This window comes from Salvelinus fontinalis, chromosome 22, assembly GCF_029448725.1.
Source record: "Salvelinus fontinalis isolate EN_2023a chromosome 22, ASM2944872v1, whole genome shotgun sequence".
NCBI lineage: Eukaryota > Metazoa > Chordata > Actinopteri > Salmoniformes > Salmonidae > Salvelinus > Salvelinus fontinalis.
Window position 1 is genome coordinate 30,945,020 of NC_074686.1, and position 19,680 is coordinate 30,964,699.

At 46.5% G+C, this 19,680-nt stretch overlaps 1 protein-coding gene across 1 annotated transcript in view; it reads left to right on the forward strand.

Moving 5' to 3' along the window:
* Positions 1-19,680, forward strand: part of LOC129820193 (cyclin-dependent kinase 6-like) — a 90,872-nt gene that overhangs the window by 41,008 nt on the left and 30,184 nt on the right. The window contains exon 5 of the mRNA XM_055877175.1: positions 11,865-11,974. Within this exon, the coding sequence (XP_055733150.1) occupies positions 11,865-11,974 (110 nt within the window). The remainder of the gene's footprint in view (positions 1-11,864; positions 11,975-19,680) is intronic.

Genomic DNA, 19,680 nt, shown 5'->3' on the forward strand with positions numbered 1-19,680 from the left:
GGTATTGTTGTCTTTCTTGGCCTGCTGTCAGGGTATTGTTGTTGTCTTTCTTGGCCTGCTGTCAGGGTATTGTTGATGTCTTTCTTGGCCTGCTGTCAGGGTATTGTTGTCTTCCTTGGCCTGCTTTCAGGGTATTGTTGATGTCTTTCTTGGCCTGCTGTCAGGGTATTGTTGTCTTTCTTGGCCTGCTGTCAGGGTATTGTTGATGTCTTTCTTGGCCTGCTGTCAGGGTATTGTTGATGTCTTTCTTGGCCTGCTGTCAGGGTATTGTTGATGTCTTTCTTGGCCTGCTGTCAGGGTATTGTTGTTGTCTTTCTTGGCCTGCTGTCAGGGTATTGTTGTCTTTCTTGGCCTGCTGTCAGGGTATTGTTGTTGTCTTTCTTGGCCTGCTGTCAGGGTATTGTTGTTGTCTTTCTTGGCCTGCTGTCAGGGTATTGTTGTTGTCTTTCTTGGCCTGCTGTCAGGGTATTGTTGTCTTTCTTGGCCTGCTGTCAGGGTATTGTTGATGTCTTTCTTGGCCTGCTGTCAGGGTATTGTTGTTGTCTTTCTTGGCCTGCTGTCAGGGTATTGTTGTCTTTCTTGGCCTGCTGTCAGGGTATTGTTGATGTCTTTCTTGGCCTGCTGTCAGGGTATTGTTGTTGTCTTTCTTGGCCTGCTGTCAGGGTATTGTTGATGTCTTTCTTGGCCTGCTGTCAGGGTATTGTTGTTGTCTTTCTTGGCCTGCTGTCAGGGTATTGTTGTCTTTCTTGGCCTGCTGTCAGGGTATTGTTGTCTTTCTTGGCCTGCTGTCAGGGTATTGTTGATGTCTTTCTTGGCCTGCTGTCAGGGTATTGTTGTTGTCTTTCTTGGCCTGCTGTCAGGGTATTGTTGTCTTTCTTGGCCTGCTGTCAGGGTATTGTTGTTGTCTTTCTTGGCCTGCTGTCAGGGTATTGTTGTCTTCCTTGGCCTGCTGTCAGGGTATTGTTGATGTCTTTCTTGGCCTGCTGTCAGGGTATTGTTGTTGTCTTTCTTGGCCTGCTGTCAGGGTATTGTTGTCTTTCTTGGCCTGCTGTCAGGGTATTGTTGATGTCTTTCTTGGCCTGCTGTCAGGGTATTGTTGATGTCTTTCTTGGCCTGCTGTCAGGGTATTGTTGTTGTCTTTCTTGGCCTGCTGTCAGGGTATTGTTGTCTTTCTTGGCCTGCTGTCAGGGTATTGTTGTCTTTCTTGGCCTGCTGTCAGGGTATTGTTGTTGTCTTTCTTGGCCTGCTGTCAGGGTATTGTTGTCTTTCTTGGCCTGCTGTCAGGGTATTGTTGATGTCTTTCTTGGCCTGCTGTCAGGGTATTGTTGTTGTCTTTCTTGGCCTGCTGTCAGGGTATTGTTGTCTTTCTTGGCCTGCTGTCAGGGTATTGTTGATGTCTTTCTTGGCCTGCTGTCAGGGTATTGTTGTTGTCTTTCTTGGCCTGCTGTCAGGGTATTGTTGTCTTTCTTGGCCTGCTGTCAGGGTATTGTTGATGTCTTTCTTGGCCTGCTGTCAGGGTATTGTTGATGTCTTTCTTGGCCTGCTGTCAGGGTATTGTTGTTGTCTTTCTTGGCCTGCTGTCAGGGTATTGTTGTCTTTCTTGGCCTGCTGTCAGGGTATTGTTGTCTTTCTTGGCCTGCTGTCAGGGTATTGTTGTTGTCTTTCTTGGCCTGCTGTCAGGGTATTGTTGTTGTCTTTCTTGGCCTGCTGTCAGGGTATTGTTGTCTTTCTTGGCCTGCTGTCAGGGTATTGTTGTTATCTTTCTTGGCCTGCTGTCAGGGTATTGTTGTTATCTTTCTTGGCCTGCTGTCAGGGTATTGTTGATGTATTTCTTGGCCTGCTGTCAGGGTATTGTTGTTGTCTTTCTTGGCCTGCTGTCAGGGTATTGTTGTCTTTCTTGGCCTGCTGTCAGGGTATTGTTGATGTCTTTCTTGGCCTGCTGTCAGGGTATTGTTGTTGTCTTTCTTGGCCTGCTGTCAGGGTATTGTTGTCTTTCTTGGCCTGCTGTCAGGGTATTGTTGATGTATTTCTTGGCCTGCTGTCAGGGTATTGTTGATGTCTTTCTTGGCCTGCTGTCAGGGTATTGTTGTTGTCTTTCTTTGCCTGCTGTCAGGGTATTGTTGTTGTCTTTCTTGGCCTGCTGTCAGGGTATTGTTGTCTTTCTTGGCCTGCTGTCAGGGTATTGTTGATGTCTTTCTTGGCCTGCTGTCAGGGCATTGTTGTTGTCTTTCTTGTCCTGCTGTCAGGGTATTGTTGTTGTCTTTCTTGTCCTGCTGTCAGGGTATTGTTGTCTTTCTTGGCCTGCTGTCAGGGTATTGTTGATGTATTTCTTGGCCTGCTGTCAGGGTATTGTTGATGTCTTTCTTGGCCTGCTGTCAGGGTATTGTTGTTGTCTTTCTTTGCCTGCTGTCAGGGTATTGTTGATGTCTTTCTTGGCCTGCTGTCAGGGTATTGTTGATGTCTTTCTTGGCCTGCTGTCAGGGTATTGTTGTTGTCTTTCTTGGCCTGCTGTCAGGGTATTGTTGTCTTTCTTGGCCTGCTGTCAGGGTATTGTTGATGTCTTTCTTGGCCTGCTGTCAGGGTATTGTTGTTGTCTTTCTTGGCCTGCTGTCAGGGTATTGTTGTCTTTCTTGGCCTGCTGTCAGGGTATTGTTGTCTTTCTTAGCCTGCTGTCAGGGTATTGTTGTCTTTCTTGGCCTGCTGTCAGGGTATTGTTGTTGTCTTTCTTGGCCTGCTGTCAGGGTATTGTTGATGTCTTTCTTGGCCTGCTGTCAGGGTATTGTTGTTGTCTTTCTTGGCCTGCTGTCAGGGTATTGTTGTTGTCTTTCTTGGCCTGCTGTCAGGGTATTGTTGATGTCTTTCTTGGCCTGTTGTCAGGGTATTGTTGATGTCTTTCGTGTAAATTGTCTTTTGAAAGAGAAAAATGGAAAAGGCGAGTGACTCTGGGGCCTGCTGTAAATAAGGGTGTTTACAGGCCAACTGACTGCTCAGCTAAGAATGGCCTGTCTGGATACACAGCCATTGAAGAAGGAAGAGAGTTGACTAGAAAAACTCCTGGACTACATCCCAAATGGCACCCTATCGCCTATTTAGTGTACTTTTTATGACCAGGTCCCAAGGGTCTGTAGTCTGCAGCTAGGCTTTGATTTGTGATGCAATGCAGACTTTTTGCCTTGCATAATGTAAACAATAGTTAAGCCCAACACCATGGGTGTGCTGTCAGTACTTTCTATCAGCACAGCCCATGTTTTGCATGGTGAAGTGTTCAATAAAGTACAGTACAGCCCATGTTTTGCATGGTGAAGTGTTCAATAAAGTACAGCACAGCCCATGTTTTGCATGGTGAAGTGTTCAATAAAGTACAGCACAGCCCATGTTTTGCATGGTGAAGTGTTCAATAAAGTACAGTACAGTAACTACTGTCTCTCTACAAGGCTTCCACTATTGCAGTCCAATGATTGCATAGGCAGGCCAAGAATTCTGCCTGATCTGTCACATAGAAAGGACAAACATAGGGTCATGAGGTTTTCCTGGTCAGGGCCTAGTTACACATTATTACATATGACAGTTAGGGTCAGGAGGTTTTCCTGAACACGCGACCTGACCAGGCAGGTAAATCTCTTGGCCCTAAAGCATTGGAAGAAACCTGCTGTCTCTCTTTCTGTGTCCATTTTGTCCTTAGCCAAACATCTGGTGGATCAGGTCCCTTTAAAGGAGTCTGTCTGTCTGTCCGGGGCCCTGCATGGTAGAAAACAATGTGTTAAAGGAGTCTGTCTGTCTGTCTGTCCGGGGGCCCTGCATGGTAGAAAACAATGTGTTAAAGGAGTCTGTGTGTCTGTCCGGGGGCCCTGCATGGTAGAAAACAATGCGTTAAAGGAGTCTGTGTGTCTGTCCGGGGGCCCTGCATGGTAGAAAACAATGTGTTAAAGGAGTCTGTGTGTCTGTCCAGGGGCCCTGCATGGTAGAAAACAATGTGTTAAAGGAGTCTGTCTGTCTGTCCGGGGGCCCTGCATGGTAAAAAACAATGTGTTAAAGGAGTCTGTGTGTCTGTCCAGGGGCCCTGCATGGTAGAAAACAATGTGTTAAAGGAGTCTGTGTGTCTGTCCGGGGGCCCTGCATGGTAGAAAACAATGTGTTAAAGGAGTCTGTCTGTCTGTCCGGGGGCCCTGCATGGTAGAAAACAATTTGTTAAAGGAGTCTGTCTGTCTCTCCGGGGGCCCTGCATGGTAGAAAACAATGTGTTAAAGGAGTCTGTCTGTCTGTCCGGGGGCCCTGCATGGTAGAAAACAATGTGTTAAAAGAGTCTGTCTGTCTGTCCGGGGGCCCTGCATAGTAGAAAACAATGTGTTAAAGGAGTCTGTCTGTCTGTCCGGGGGCCCTGCATGGTAGAGAACAATGTGTTAAAGGAGTCTGTGTGTCTGTCCGGGGGCCCTGCATGGTAGAAAACAATGTGTTAAAGGTGTCTGTCTGTCTGTCCGGTGGCCCTGCATGGTAGAAAACAATGTGTTAAAGGAGTCTGTGTGTCTGTCCGGGGGCACTGCATGGTAGAAAACAATGTGTTAAAGGAGTCTGTCTGTCTGTCCGGGGGCCCTGCATGGTAGAAAACAATGTGTTAAAGGAGTCTGTGTGTCTGTCCGGTGGCCCTGCATGGTAGAAAACAATGTGTTAAAGGATTCTGTGTCTGTCCGGGGGCCCTGCATGGTAGAAAACAATGTGTTAAAGGAGTCTGTCTGTCTGTCCGGGGGCCCTGCATGGTAGAAAACAATGTGTTAAAGGAGTCTGTGTGTCTGTCCGGTGGCCCTGCATGGTAGAAAACAATGTGTTAAAGGATTCTGTGTCTGTCCGGGGGCCCTGCATGGTAGAAAACAATGTGTTAAAGGAGTCTGTGTCTGTCCGGGGGCCCTGCATGGTAGAAAACAATGTGTTAAAGGAGTCTGTCTGTCTGTCCGGGGGCCCTGCATGGTAGAAAACAATGTGTTAAAGGAGTCTGTCTGTCTGTCCGGGGGCCCCGTATGGTAGAAAACAATGTGTTAAAGGCGTCTGTCTGTCCGGGGGCCCTGCATGGTAGAAAACAATGTGTCCATCAGGACCAGGGTTTCTGTGCCTGTGTTCCAAATGGCCCTATTGCCTATGTAACACACTGCTTTTAAAAGTACCCAATTGATACCTGACTCAAGTAAAAGTGAAAGTCACCCAGTGAAATACCACTTGAGTAAAAGTCTAAAAGTATTTGGTTTTAAATATACTTAAGTATCAAAAGTAAATGTAATTGCTCAAATATACTTACATTCAGACATAATTTACAAATGAAGAATTTGTGTTTAGTGAGTCCGCCAGATCAGAGGCAGAAGGAATGACCAGGGATGTTTTCTTGATAAGTGTGTGAATTGGACCATTTTCTGTCCTGCTAAGCATTCAAAATGTAACGAGTACTTTTGGGTGTCAGAGAAATGTAAAAAGTACATTATTTTCTTTAGGAATGTAGTGGAGTAAAAGTAGAAGTTGTCAAAAATAGAAATAGTAAAGTAAAGTACAGATTCCCCCAAAACTACTTAAGTAGTACTTTAAAGTATTTTTTACTTAAGTACTTTACACCACTGGAGAGGGGGGAAAAAGGGGGGCAACAAGAGGGAGAGAGAGAGTGAGGGAGAGAGAGAGAGAGAGAGAGAGGGAGGTAGGCGGATGTGCTTTGTCATTGAGGCTTGCCTTGGAGGATCCACTGTTCTGCCTTCCTGCCTGCTCTCTGTTCTGCCTGTTCTGCCTTCCTGCCTGCTCTCTGTTCTGCCTTTCTGCCTGCTCTCTGTTCTGCCTGTTCTGCCTTCCTGCCTGCTCTCTGTTCTGCCGGTTCTGCCTTCCTGCCTGCTCTCTGTTCTGCCTGTTCTGCCTTCCTGCCTGCTCTCTGTTCTGCCTGTTCTGCCTTCCTGCCTGCTCTCTGTGCTTCCTGTTCTGCCTTCCTGCCTGCTCTCTGTTCTGCCTATTCTGCCTTCCTGCCTTCTCTCTGTGCCTCCTGTTCTGCCTGTTCTGCCTTCCTGCCTGCTCTCTGTTCTGCCTTCCTGCCTGCTCTCTGTTCTGCCTGTTCTGCCTTCCTGCCTGCTCTCTGTTCTGCCTGTTCTGCCTTCCTGCCTGCTCTCTGTGCTTCCTGTTCTGCCTGTTCTGCCTTCCTGCCTGCTCTCTGTTCTGCCTGTTCTGCCTTCCTGCCTGCTCTCTGTTCTGCCTGCTCTGCCTTCCTGCCTGCTCTCTGTTCTGCCTTCCTGCCTGCTCTCTGTTCTGCCTTCCTGCCTGCTCTCTGTTCTGCCTTCCTGCCTGCTCTCTGTTCTGCCTGTTCTGCCTTCCTGCCTGCTCTCTGTGCTTCCTGTTCTGCCTTCCTGCCTGCTCTCTGTTCAGCCTGTTCTCTGTTCTGCCTGTTCTGCCTTCCTGCCTGCTCTCTGTTCTGCCTGCTCTCTGTTCTGCCTGTTCTGCCTTCCTGCCTGCTCTCTGTGCTGCCTGTTCTGCCTTCCTGCCTGCTCTCTGTGCTGCCTGTTCTGCCTTCCTGCCTGCTCTCTGTTCTGCCTGTTCTGCCTCCCTGCCTGCTCTCTGTTCTGCCTGCCTGCCATTTATTATCCAGTGTGCAGCAGCGAGAGAGAGTTGGGCTGGACGGGATGAATACTTTCAGCAGAAAGGAATGCCCAGAATGTTGTCCTTTAATCTGGAGTCAGCCAGCCAGGCCATGGCTGCTTTATCTGACCGCCTCTGTTCTGTTAGCAGCCAAGCAGCAGCTCCACACAAGCAGAGCTAAAGGAGAGGCCTGCCTACCTGTCTGTCAGTCAGGCTAGGGAGGGTGGGAGGGAGGGAGTGAGCGAGCGAAGAGAGAGGGAGGAGAGGAGGGACAGAGGGGAGAAAAATAGTGGCTACAGAGGGAGGAAAGGAGGGACAGTACAGAGGAAAATAGTGACTACAGAGGGAGAAACAGCAGGTCCACAGGAAGGAGAGGGAGTGAGGGAGAAAGAGAGAGAGGAGAAACAGCAGGTCCACAGGAAGGAGAGGGAGTGAGGGAGAAAGAGAGAGAGGAGAAACAGCAGGTCCACAGGAAGGAGAGGGAGTGAGGGAGAAAGAGAGAGAGGAGAAACAGCAGGTCCACAGGAAGGAGAGGGAGTGAGGGAGAAAGAGAGAGGAGAAACAGCAGGTCCACAGGAAGGAGAGGGAGTGAGGGAGAAAGAGAGAGAGGAGAAACAGCAGGTCCACAGGAAGGAGAGGGAGTGAGGGAGAAAGAGAGAGGAGAAACAGCAGGTCCACAGGAAGGAGAGGGAGTGAGGGAGAAAGAGAGAGAGGAGAAACAGCAGGTCCACAGGAAGGAGAGGGAGTGAGGGAGAAAGAGAGAGGAGAAACAGCAGGTCCACAGGAAGGAGAGGGAGTGAGGGAGAAAGAGAGAGAGGAGAAACAGCCGGGACGAAGTAGCAGGTACGGTGAAACAGGGCAGACTTCCATAGCTGCAGGCAGAACTGGACCGGCATCCCGACCGGTTGGACTGGGGACAGCCAGGCGTTGTCAGGCCAGGTAGGCCTGAGGCATGGTCCTAGGGCTCAGGTCCTCCAGCTGTGTTCTATAGTGAGCGAGACATAGGAATGTGTGTTATGGGGGACTCGGACAGAGGTCTATACTGGAATAGAGAGGGAATAGAGAGGGACAGACACATAAGGGTTATATAGAGAGATGTTCAGATATTTTATAGAAAGAGGGAGGAGAGAGGGAGGAGAGAGAGAGGAAGAGGTATGTGCTTAGCTTAGCAGCACTGATAGTGACCAGAAGAAGAAACACATTTTCTGGGTCTGCATAGGGCCATAGGCCAAGGATGCTTGGAAAGGGAAAGACTTTATAAATCACCTTCGATTGGTACATGCAGCATATGTCATTTGTTCATGAATACCAAATGATGGTCCTTTAACCATTACAACGTATTTAACCAACTCCTCTGACTATAATTGCCATGGAATGCACTACATGCCATACCAAACACATCAATATCTGGGACACGGCTATGGCTCTCTAACCGAAATCATTACTGTATGTTTCAGGAAGTCTTCTCCGCGCTAATTCTGCATGGTAACAACACTTACTGCACTTCCTGCTGTGTCTATCTGTGGCCTGGCCTTCATATAACGATGCATATACTTAAGCCCTCACATCAGTTAGTGTTGACTACGTGGTTCTTCCTAGAAGTCTGCTGGAGTGCAGTCTACTTGTGTTGTGGTGTTTGAGAAAGATGCAGTGGAAAAAAGACACGTGTGATTAACAGCAGGCGTATGTCTCTCTCGAAGAGACGTAACCACAGGAAAGGGTTTGATTGGGTTTGATATTGCACACATGCATCTATCCACGTGTTATATAGTGATATCTGTCTCTCGGTCTGTGGTGGTATTTTCCCCTGAGTGCTCGGTAATTTCATTTCGAGGTACCCTTTTGGTCTGACATATGGATGCTCACATCAACACTCAATTCAGTTCAAGGGTTTGTATAGAACATAGTTATGATGTAGGGCCGTGACAAGAGAGAGAGTTAGATATATGAGATAAGATATATGAGACTATATATATGAGAGTTAGATATATGAGATAAGATATATGAGAGTATATATATGAGAGTTAGATATATGAGATACCTCATCCCCATATTGTTATTTATTTATAATTGTTTTTGCTCCTTTGCACCCCAGTATCTCTACTTGCACATTCATCTTCTGCACATCTATCACTCCAGTGTTTAATTGCTGAATTGTAATTACTTCGCCACTACGGCCTATTTATTGCCTTACCTCCTTAATCTTACCTCATTTGCACACACTGTATATAGACTTTCTTTTCTATTGTATTATTGACTGTATGTTTGTTTATTCCATGTGTAACTCTGTGTTGTTGTTTGTGTCGCTTTGCTTTATCTTGGTCAGGTCGCAGTTGTAAATGAGAACTTGTTCTCAACTGGCCTACCTGGTTAAATAAAGGTGAAATAAAATACAAAAATAAAACAAAATAAGAAGCCAAAGAAATGTAATGAAACTTCACAAGATGACAGCGATGACATTTAATGATCCTGTCAATTAGGCAGTACAACGACCACTTCATTCATGCTTTTTATAAACTCAACCCCCCCCACACATGAAAATAGGTTTCAGTGCTCTAAAAGCTTCAATGGCCTGCCTCAGTTCTTTTTTAGAATGAGTCATGTGCATCTCATCTCGGGTCACGTGACACGAGCCAACCAACACTGTTCACAGCTTCAACTTCCTCTGTTTCCACTTAGCAAGGAAGAATGAACTGAGAAAGTGTCATCGTAGCACATGTGGCTGTAAAAATAGCATCTGACCATTCTATCAGTTCGCAAGAAGAACATGAGGTTTTGTCATGTACTTTAATCAACCTCGTCACACACCCAACACCAGTGAACTCTGTCTTTCAGATACTCGATGATAGTCTTCTAGATAACTGAATTACTTAAAGTTATTTATGATTTGCCAGCATTGTACCACCCTGCATCCCACTACTGACTTGCTTCTGAAGCTAAGCAGGGTTGGTCCTGGTAAGTCCCGGTTTGGGAGACCAGATGCTGCTGGAAGTGGTGTTGGAGGGCCAGTAGGAGGCACTCTTTCCTCTGGTCTAATGCCCCAATGCCCCAGGGCAGTCATTGGGGACATTTCCCTGTGTAGGGTGCTGTGTTTCGAATGGGATGTTAAATGGGTGTCTTGACTCTCTGTGGTCACTAAAGATCCCATGGCGCTTATTGTAGGGGTGTTAACCCCGGTGTCCTGGCTAAATTCCCAATCTGGCCATACCATCATGGCCACCTAATCATCCCCAGTTTACAATTGTCTCATTCATCCCCCTCCTCTCCCCTTTAACTATTCCCCAGGTTGCTGCTGTAAATGGGAATGTGTTCTCTGTCAACATACCTGGTAAAATAAATCAAATAAAACGTTTCCATTCAGACTAGGAGTCGGATAAGTCTATAAACCAAACATAATCTACTAAACCTAATTGAGTGATCATATTATTTGACTCAAAGTCAACCCTCAACACAGCTACTACATAATTATCATATACTTACACACTCTCATGGGATGTCATCGTCCCAAAGGTACAGTCCACATTAGTAAGGTCAAAGGTGAACATGCAACCTTGTAGTAACTGGTCTGTTACCAAACCGCAGGGCAGGCTTAGCTTTGTTCATAATTCTCTCACTGTGTTGGACAAACATGCAAGGCATTTGGAAAACATTGGTCTTTGCTAACACGGTGATAAGCAGAGAGAGAGGGAGAGAGAGAGAGCAGCACCGGCTGCCGGGGCCTCGGGCCAAACGACCGCCGTAGGAAAAACTGGAGAGGGAAAGCACCTGGAAGCAGTCCACGTTCTCGCGAGGGGTCACTGAGTTTTGTCTGATGGTTTTCCCTACTGTGGCTGTTAACAATGCTGCTTTTCCTGTGGGCTAACAGTCAGTCGACACAGCTCCCAGCAGAGTACAAGCACAGGGTTAGAAACTGGGAGACATGTGGGAAGCAGCTCTGGCTCTGGCACAAAATGGCTGCCTGCCTGCTAATTTCCCAAGTGGGCGCTGTTACACGTTAGTAGAGCAAGAGGTGTTCCACACTCCCTCCTCGAGCATCGCAAAGCACTTTCAAACCTGATGTCCGCAGGGGAAACACAATATGAATACAATGTAGTAGCAGTATTCTAAGAGCTAAGTTGTACTGGGGTTTGTTTGAGTATGACTGAGTCCTGTGAATGCAGTGGATCTTGTTGTAATGGACACACACACACACGCACGCACGCACACACACACACACACACACACACACACACACACACACACACACACACACACACACACACACACACACACAGGGACCAGTGCTGAGTTCCCTGATGGCTCACTATGGAAACACTGTGTGATCTGGGCATACCAAAACGGGAGCGCTCCCAGAGACCTGCCCTGCCAGATATGATTTCATACCTTATGTAACCCTGAGACAGGGGCACAGAAACACGTGTGTGTCATTTGGCGTTCTCAGGTAAAACACTTAAAGAGAGAGGACTGTGAGGGAGGAAAGAGGAATGTGTCTCAGGTATCAGGAGTGCTCTGGTCTCAGCCTCTCCTCCTCCTCTTCTCCTCTCCTCCTCTTCTCCTCCTTTCTTCCTCTTCTCCTCCTCTTCTCCTTTCTTCCTATTCTCCTCCTCTTCTCCTCTTCTCCTCCTTTCTTCCTCTTCTCCTCCTCTTCTCCTTTCTTGCTCTTCTCCTCCTCTTCTCCTCTCCTTCTCCTCTTCTCCTCTTCTTCTCCTCTTCTCCTTTCTTGCTCTTCTCCTCCTCTTCTCCTCTCCTCCTCCTCTTCTTCTCCTCTTCTCCTCCTCTTCTCCTCCTTTCTTCCTATTCTCCTCCTCTTCTCCTCTCCTCCTCTTCTTCTTCTCCTCTTCTCCTCCTCTTCTCTTCTCCTCCTCTTCTCCTCCTCTTCTCTTCCTCTCCTCTTCTTCTCCTCCTCTCCTGCTCCTCTCCTGCTCCTCTTCTCCTCCTCTCCTCTTCTGCTCCTCTTCTCCTCCTCCTCTCCTCCTCTCCTCTTCTCCTTTTCTTCTCCTCTTCTCCTTTCATAGTGTGGGTGAAGCCTGTGGTAGAGGATGTAACCTAATGCATACCAGAGGGTCACTTTTTATGTCTGTGTATTGGAAGAACATGTAAGAGAAGGGTGTGTGTGTGTATGTTGTGTGTGTGTGTTTTTACAGTATGTGTATTATGTGTGTAATAATGTGTTGATTGTGTGTATTAATGTGTTGATTGTGTGTGTGTGTGTGTGTGTGTGTGTGTGTGTGTGTGTGTGTGTGTGTGTGTGTGTGTGTGTGTGTGTGTAGGTGGTGACGTTGTGGTACAGAGCCCCAGAGGTGTTGCTCCAGTCCAGCTATGCCACCCCAGTTGACCTGTGGAGTGTGGGCTGTATCTTTGCTGAGATGTTCAGGAGAAGGTGAGTGGTCCTGGTACACACACACACACACACACACACACACACACACACACACACACACACACACACACACACACACACACACACACACACACACACACACACACACACACACACACACACACACACACACACATATACTGGGAGACACTGCACATTGACCTTATGTCATCTGTGACATCTTTTCAGTCCCTCTAGACGTGTCAAACTCAGTTCTAAAAGCTAGAATATGCAAATAATTTGTAGATTTGGATAGAAAACATTCGGTACATAATGTTGAGCCTTCTTCCTGGATTGACAGAAGTGAAGGTCTGCATCTGTGTTGATGTTGTATATGTAGATTGGTAATATAGGATGGTGAACCATTGTGCCCTTACAGTTGAATTTGAAATCATATCATTGATCAGATGGCAGCTATATGCAAGATATGGCCTCTGTGATAATCACCAGCCAGAGACAACAGGTCAGTTTGGAGGTCCCATGTTTTTATGAGTTTGATACTTTTTGTATGCATGGAATGACAAAGTGCCTATATTGTTTTTATTCTTTTGAAAATCGATTTCTCACTTCCTGTTTGGATTTCTTCTCAGGTTTTTGTCTGCCATATGAGTTCTGTTATACTCACAGACATCATTCAAACCGTTTTATAAACTTCAGAGTGTTTTCTATCAAATACTACTAATAATATGCATATATTAGCATCTGGGACAGAGTAGGAGGCAGTTCAGTTTGGGCACGCAATTCATCCAAAAGTGAAAATGCTGCCCCCTATCCCTAAAAAGTTTATATTTATAATGCTATTTCTGACTTATGTTGACTCCACAACATGGCAGGTATCTGTATGGCTTGTTTTTGTGTCTGAGCGCCGTACTCAGATTATTGCATGGTGTGCTTTTACCGAAAAGTTTTTTTGAAATCTGACACAGCGGTTGCATTAAGGAGAAGTTTATCTATAATTCCATGCATAACAATTGTATCTTTTAGCAATGTTTATAATGAGTATTTCTGTAAATTGATGTGGCTCCTCAAAATCACTCTAATCACGCAAAATCACTCTGAACATAACGCGCCAATGTAAACTAAGATTTTTGGATATAAATATGAACTTTATCGAACAAAACATACATGTATTGTGTAACACGAAGTCCTATGAGTGTCATCTGATGAAGATCATCAAAGGTTAGTGATTAATTTTATCTCTATTTCTGCTTTTTGTGACTCCTCTCTTTGGCTGGAGAAATGGCTGTGTTTTTCTGTGACTAGGTGCTGACCTAACATAATTGTTTGTTGTGCTTTCGTCGTAAAGTCTTTTTGAAATCGGACACTGTGGTGGGATTTACAACAAGTTTATCTTTAAAATGGTGTAAAATACTTGTATGTTTGAGGAATTTTAATTATGGGATTTCTGTTGTTTTGAATTTGGCGCCCTGCAATTTCACTGGCTGATTTTAAGCATTCTAGTACAGTTAAATAGTTAACACACACACACAGCGGTCTAAGGCACTGCATCTCAGTGCAAGAGGCATCACTACAGTCCCTGGTTCGAATCCAGGCTGTATCACATCCAACCGTGATTGGGACAATTGGCCCAGCCTCACCCGGGTTCGGCCGGGGTAGACCGTCATTGTAAATAAGATTTATTTTTTATTTGACAAGGCAAGTCAGTTAAGAACAAATTCTTAATTACAATGAGGGCCTAGGAACAGTGGGTTAACTGTCTTGTTCAGGAGCAGAACGACAAGTTTTTACCTTGTCAGCTCAGGGATTCAATCTAGCAACCTTTCGGTTACTGGCCCAACACTCTAACCACTAGGCTACCTGCCGCCGCAGTTCTTAACTGACTTGCCTAGTTAAATAAATGTTACACAAACACACACACCACACTGACCTAAAAGTTATTTTGTTGGCATTTACGTATGTCCCCATTACCAGTAAAACATAATCAAAACCTATTTATTTTACTTGCTGTGCTGTTTCGTTGTTCATTTGTTCAGTCGTTTCATTCTCAACCAGGATTTCATCATACATGTCAAGCAGTGAACTTTCAGCTGTCTGTCCATGGCCTCTCTTCCTCGGTGCGCACTGTCACTGTGTCCGTTTCCGTCTTGTCCAGCTGTGTATTGAACATTTCACGTAAAACCTGTTTCTTGTCTCCATCGAAGTATTCTTTCAAATGACTGCTCGACTTGATGACTGCTCGACTTGTAGACTGCTCAATCCACACAACAGACATTGTGGGCTATGTTAGGAATGCTGTGTTGCATGTGTTGCATGTGTACTGCAAAATCTTACGTGGCATCATTGCGTCATGTACCTACGTTATATATAGGTATGCACATCAGCGTTGACATCGGTTTTGCACGTCTGCGTTAAACTAGACATCGGGCCGATGTCGATGTTGGCATTTTTAGCTAATATCGTCCGATTCCGATATGTTCACTGATATACCGTGCATCCCTACCTAAAAGGGTTCTTCAGCTGTCCCCATAGGAAATACAAGCTTGGCACACCTGTATTTGGGGAGTTTCTCCCATTATTCTCTGCAGATCCTCTCAAGCTCTGTCAGGTTGGATGGGGAGCATCGCTGCACAGCTATTTTCAGGTCTCTCCAGAGATGTTTGAACGGGTTCAAGTCTGGGCTCTGGCTTGGCCACTCAAGGACATTCAGAGACTTGTCCCGAAGCCACTCCTGCTTTGTCTTGGCCGTGGGTTTAGGGTCATTGTCCTGTTGGAAGGGGAACTTTCACCCCAGTCTGAGGTCCTGAGCGCTCTGGAGCAGGTTTTCATCAAGGATGTCTCTGTACTTTGCTCTGTACATCTTTCCCTCGATCCTGACTAGTCTCCCAGTCCCTGCCACTGATAAACATCCCCACAGCTGATGCTGCCACCACCATACTTCACCGTGGGGATGTTGCCAGGTTTCCTCCGGACGTGACGCTTGGCATTCAGGCCCAAGAGTTCAATCTTGGTGTCATCAGAACAGAGAATCTTGTTTCTCATTTTCTGAGAGTCCTTCAGGTGCCTTTTGGCAAAGTCGAAGCGGGTTGTCGTGCCTTTTACTGAGGAGTGGCTTCTGTATGACCACTCTACCATAAAGTCCTGATTGGTGGAGTGCTGCAGAGATGGTTGTCCTTCTGGAAGGTTCTCCCATCTCCACAGAAGAACTCTGGAGCTCTGTCAGAGTGACCATTGGGTTCTTTGTCACCTCCCTGACCAAGGCCCTTCTCCCTCGATTGCTCAGTTTGGCCCGGCGGCCAGCGCCTCTAGGAAGAGTCTTGGTGGTTCCAAACTTTTTCAATTTAAGAATGATGGAGGCCACTGTGTTCTTGGGGACTTTCAATGCTGCATAAATGTTTTGGTATCCTTCCCCAGACTGTGCCTCAACACAATCCTGTCTCGGAGCTCTACGGACAATTCCTTCGAACTCATGGCTTGGTTTTTGCTCTGACATGCACTGTCAACTATTGGACTTTATATAGTCAGGTTTGTACCTTTCCAAATCAATTGAATTTACCACAGGTGGAATCCAATCAAGTTGTAGAAACATCTCAAGGATGATCAATAGAAACAGGATGCACCTGAGCTCAATTTTGAGTTTCATTGCAAAGGGTCTGAATACTTGTGTAACTAAGGTATTTCTGTTTTTCATTTTTAATACATTTACATTGTGGGTTATTGTGTGTAGATTGATGAGGGAAAACATTTATTAAATACATTTTAGAATAAGGCTTTAACGTAACAAAATGTGTAAAAGGGGAAGGGGTCTGAATGCTTTCCGAATGCACTGTAGAACTCTTTTTACATAGGATTCTATATGGAACCCAAAAGGGTTCTACCTGGAACCCATAAGGGTTCTACTGGGAACCAAAAAGGGTTCTCTTATGGGGACATTCAAAGAACTGTAAGGGAAATGTGTAAGAATTTCCACAACAGAACTCTTTTGGAACCCTTTTTTAAAGAGTGTAGCGCAGCATTTGCCAAAGCCGGTCCTCAGGACCCCAATGGGTGCACGTTTAGGTTTTTGCCCTAACACTACACAGGTGATTCAAATCAAAGCTCGATTATTAGTTGATTATTTGAATCACTTGTGTAGTTCTAGGGCAAAAACCAAAACATCCCCCCTTGGCGTCCCGAGGACCGAGTTTGGGAAACACTGCTGTAGACAGACCGGTTGCTTCCGGGCAATCTACCAATGCTCCAGCTTAACAACGTCTGTACGTAATAGATCGTCAGTTTGGCATAGAGGAACTATGCTGCCCACATCCCCCTGAAACTAAATAGTAGCTATCAAGATGAAGATCATGGAGGATGTTTTTAATAGGTGCATTTCTCAAGTGGCTAGTTTGCATCAACTACCTTCACTAAAATCACTGCCAAGGTTTTTACTGCATACTTTGGTTTCGAGGCATGTCTGCCTTGTGATTGGTTGGGATAGTTGTCTGTCTGAAGAGGACCCTCCCCATATTTCTTGTTGTTGTTGCCTTTTCAAAGTTACCAAGTCAGTCCGTCATGATTCCCAGACCCTAGTCACTTCTGTTGCCTAGTGTCTGGTTTCCAAGACTACCATCTTTCTGCCTCAAAACTTTGTTAGACCACTGAGCTAAATCCTGGGGCGACAATATTACTGGGTGCTAACAGGACACACCTGAAGATAACACACGCGTGCACACACACACACACACACCCGTGCACACACACACACACACACACACACACACACACCACAGTGGTGTTTGAGGTCGTTCACCATTTACAGTAAACACCCCTCTCTCTAATGGTCAACGTGGTGTTTGTGTAGACGTCATCAAGAAAGGCCATGTATACATTTAGGCCACGGCACACAACCACCCGTGCAACATTGATTAGTGGCGGTTCATTCATTGCATTGTGTATGAGGCTAAATTAAGAGACATATCTCAGATGTCATCAGGACCAATGTGCCTGCCTAGTTCTTTTTTCCCATGACAAAATAGCCAGTGCCTTGTTCTCACCAAGCCTGCCTGTCATGTCATCTGAGTCCCAAATGTCACCCTATTACTTTTATAGTGCACTACTTTCAACCAGGGCCAATAGGGCTCTGGTCAAAAGTAGTGCACTATGTAGGGAATAGGGTGCCATTTGCAACACACGTATACTCTCATTGTGAAGCCACATACACTACATGGCCAAAAGTATGTGAACATCCCTTCAAATTAGTGGACTCGGCTATTTCAGCCACATCCAATGCTGACAGGTGTATAAAATTGAGCACACAGCCATGCAATCTCCATAGACAAACATTGGCAGTGGAATGGTGTCCCTGAAGGGCTCAGTGACTTTCAACGTAGCACCGTCATAGGATGTCACCTTTCCAAGAAGTCAGTTTGTCAAATTTCTGCCCTGCTAGAGCTGTCCTGGTAAACTGTAAGTGCTTTTATGTGAAGTGGACATGTCTAGGAGCGAAACCGGCTCAGCCGCGAAGTGTTCGTCGGGAGCTTCATATGGGTTTCCATGGCCGAGCAGCCGCACGCTCACAAGCCTAAGATCACCATGCGCAATGCCAAGCGTTAGCTGGAGTGGTGTAAAGCTCGCCGCCATTGGACTCTGAAGCAGTATGAAGCAGTAGAAATTAGTTTTCTGGAGTGCTGAATCACACTTCCCCATCTGACAGACCGACAAATCTGGGTTTGGCGCATGCCAGGAGAACTCTACCTGTCTGAATGCATAGTGCCAACTGTAAAGTTTGGTGGAGGAGGAATAATGGTATTGGGGCTGTTTTTCATGGTTCAGGCTAGGCCCCTTAGTTCCAGTGAAGGGAAATCTTAACACTACATTGTGCAATGACATTCTAGACAATTCTGTGCTTCCAACTTTCGTGCAACAGTTTGGGGAAGGCCCTTTCCTGTTTCAGCAGGAAAATGCCCCCTTGCACAAAGCGAGGTCCATACAGAAATGGTTTGTCAAGATCGGTGTGGAAGAACTTGACTGGCCTGCACAGAGCCCTGACCTCAACCCCATCAAATACCTTTGGGAACTAATTGGAACACACACTGTGAGCCAGGCCTAATCGCCCAACATCAGTGCCGACCTCACTAATGCGCTTGTGGCTGAATGGAAGCAAGTCCCCGCAGCAATGTTCCAACATCTAGTGGAAAGCCTTCCCAGAAGAGTGGAGGCCGTTACAGCAGCAAAGGGTGGACCAATTCCATATTGATGACTTCCCAGAAAGAGTGGAGGCCGTTACAGCAGCAAAGGGTGGACCAACTCCATATTATTAATGCCCATGATTTTGGAATGGGATGTTCGATGAGCAGGTGTCCACATACTTTTGACCATTTCGTGTATCTCTGACCACAGGTGCAGAAACCCATGGGCACTTTTTGTAATGTTGATCTCCAGACCTAGTGCAGTGATTTCATAAAACTGGAAAAGTAAAATGTATGCAAAAATGACTGTCACCTGCGTTTATTTTCAGCTAACTTAACATGTGTAAATATTTGTATGAACATAACAAGATTCAACAACTGAGACATAAACTGAGCAAGTTCAGTGAGACATGTGACTAACAGAAATTAAATAATCTGTCCCTGAACAAAGCGGGGGCCAAAATCAAAAGTAACAGTCTGGTGTGGCCACCAGCTGCATTAAGTACTGCAGTGCATCTCCTCCTCATGGACTGCACCAGATTTGCCAGTTCTTGCTGTGAGATGTTACCCCACTCTTCCACCAAGGCAACTGCAAGTTCCTGGATATTTCTGGGGGGAATGGCCCTAGCCCTCACCCTCCGATCCAACAGGTCCCAGACGTGCTCAATGGGATTGAGATTCGGGCAATTCGCTGGCCATGGCAGAACACTGACATTCCTGTCTTGCAGGAAATCACGCACAGAACGAGCAGTATGGCTGGTGGGATTGTCATGCTGGAGGGTCATGTCAGGATGAGCCTGCAGGAAGGGTACCACATGAGGGAGGAGGATGTCTTCCCTGTAACGCACTGCATTGAGATTACCTGCAATGACAACAAGCTCAGTCCAATGATGCTGTGACACACCGCCCCAGACCATGGACCACGGACCCTCCACCTCCAAACCGCTCCCGCTCCAGAGTGCAGGCCTCGGTGTAACGCTCATTCCTTCGACGATAAACGCGAATCCGACCATCACCCCTGGTGAGACAAAACCGCGACTCGTCAGTGAAGAGCACTTTTTGCCAGTCCTGTCTGGTCCAGCGACGGTGGATTTGTTCCCATACGCGACGTCGTTGCCAGTGATTCCTGGTGAGGACCTGCCTTACAACAGACCTACAAGCCCTCAGTCCAGCCTCTCTCAGCCTATTGCGGACAGTCTGAGCACTGATGGAGGGATTGTGCGTTCCTGGTATAACTCGGGCAGTTGTTGTTGCCATCCTGTACCTGTCCCGCAGGTGTGAATTTCGGATGTGCCGATCCTGTGCAGGTGTTGTTACACGTGGTCTGCCACTGCGAGGACGATCTGCTGTCCGTCCTGTCTCACTGTAGCGCTGTCTTAGGCATCTTACAGTACGGACACTGCAATTTATTGCCCTGGCCACATCTGCAGTCCTCATGCCTCCTTGCAGCATGCCTAAGGCACGTTCACGCAGATGAGCAGGGACCCGGTGCATCTTTCTTTTGGTATTTTTCAGAGTCAATAGAAAGGCCTCTTTAGTGTCCTAAGTTTTCATAACTGTAACCTTAATAGTCTACCGTCT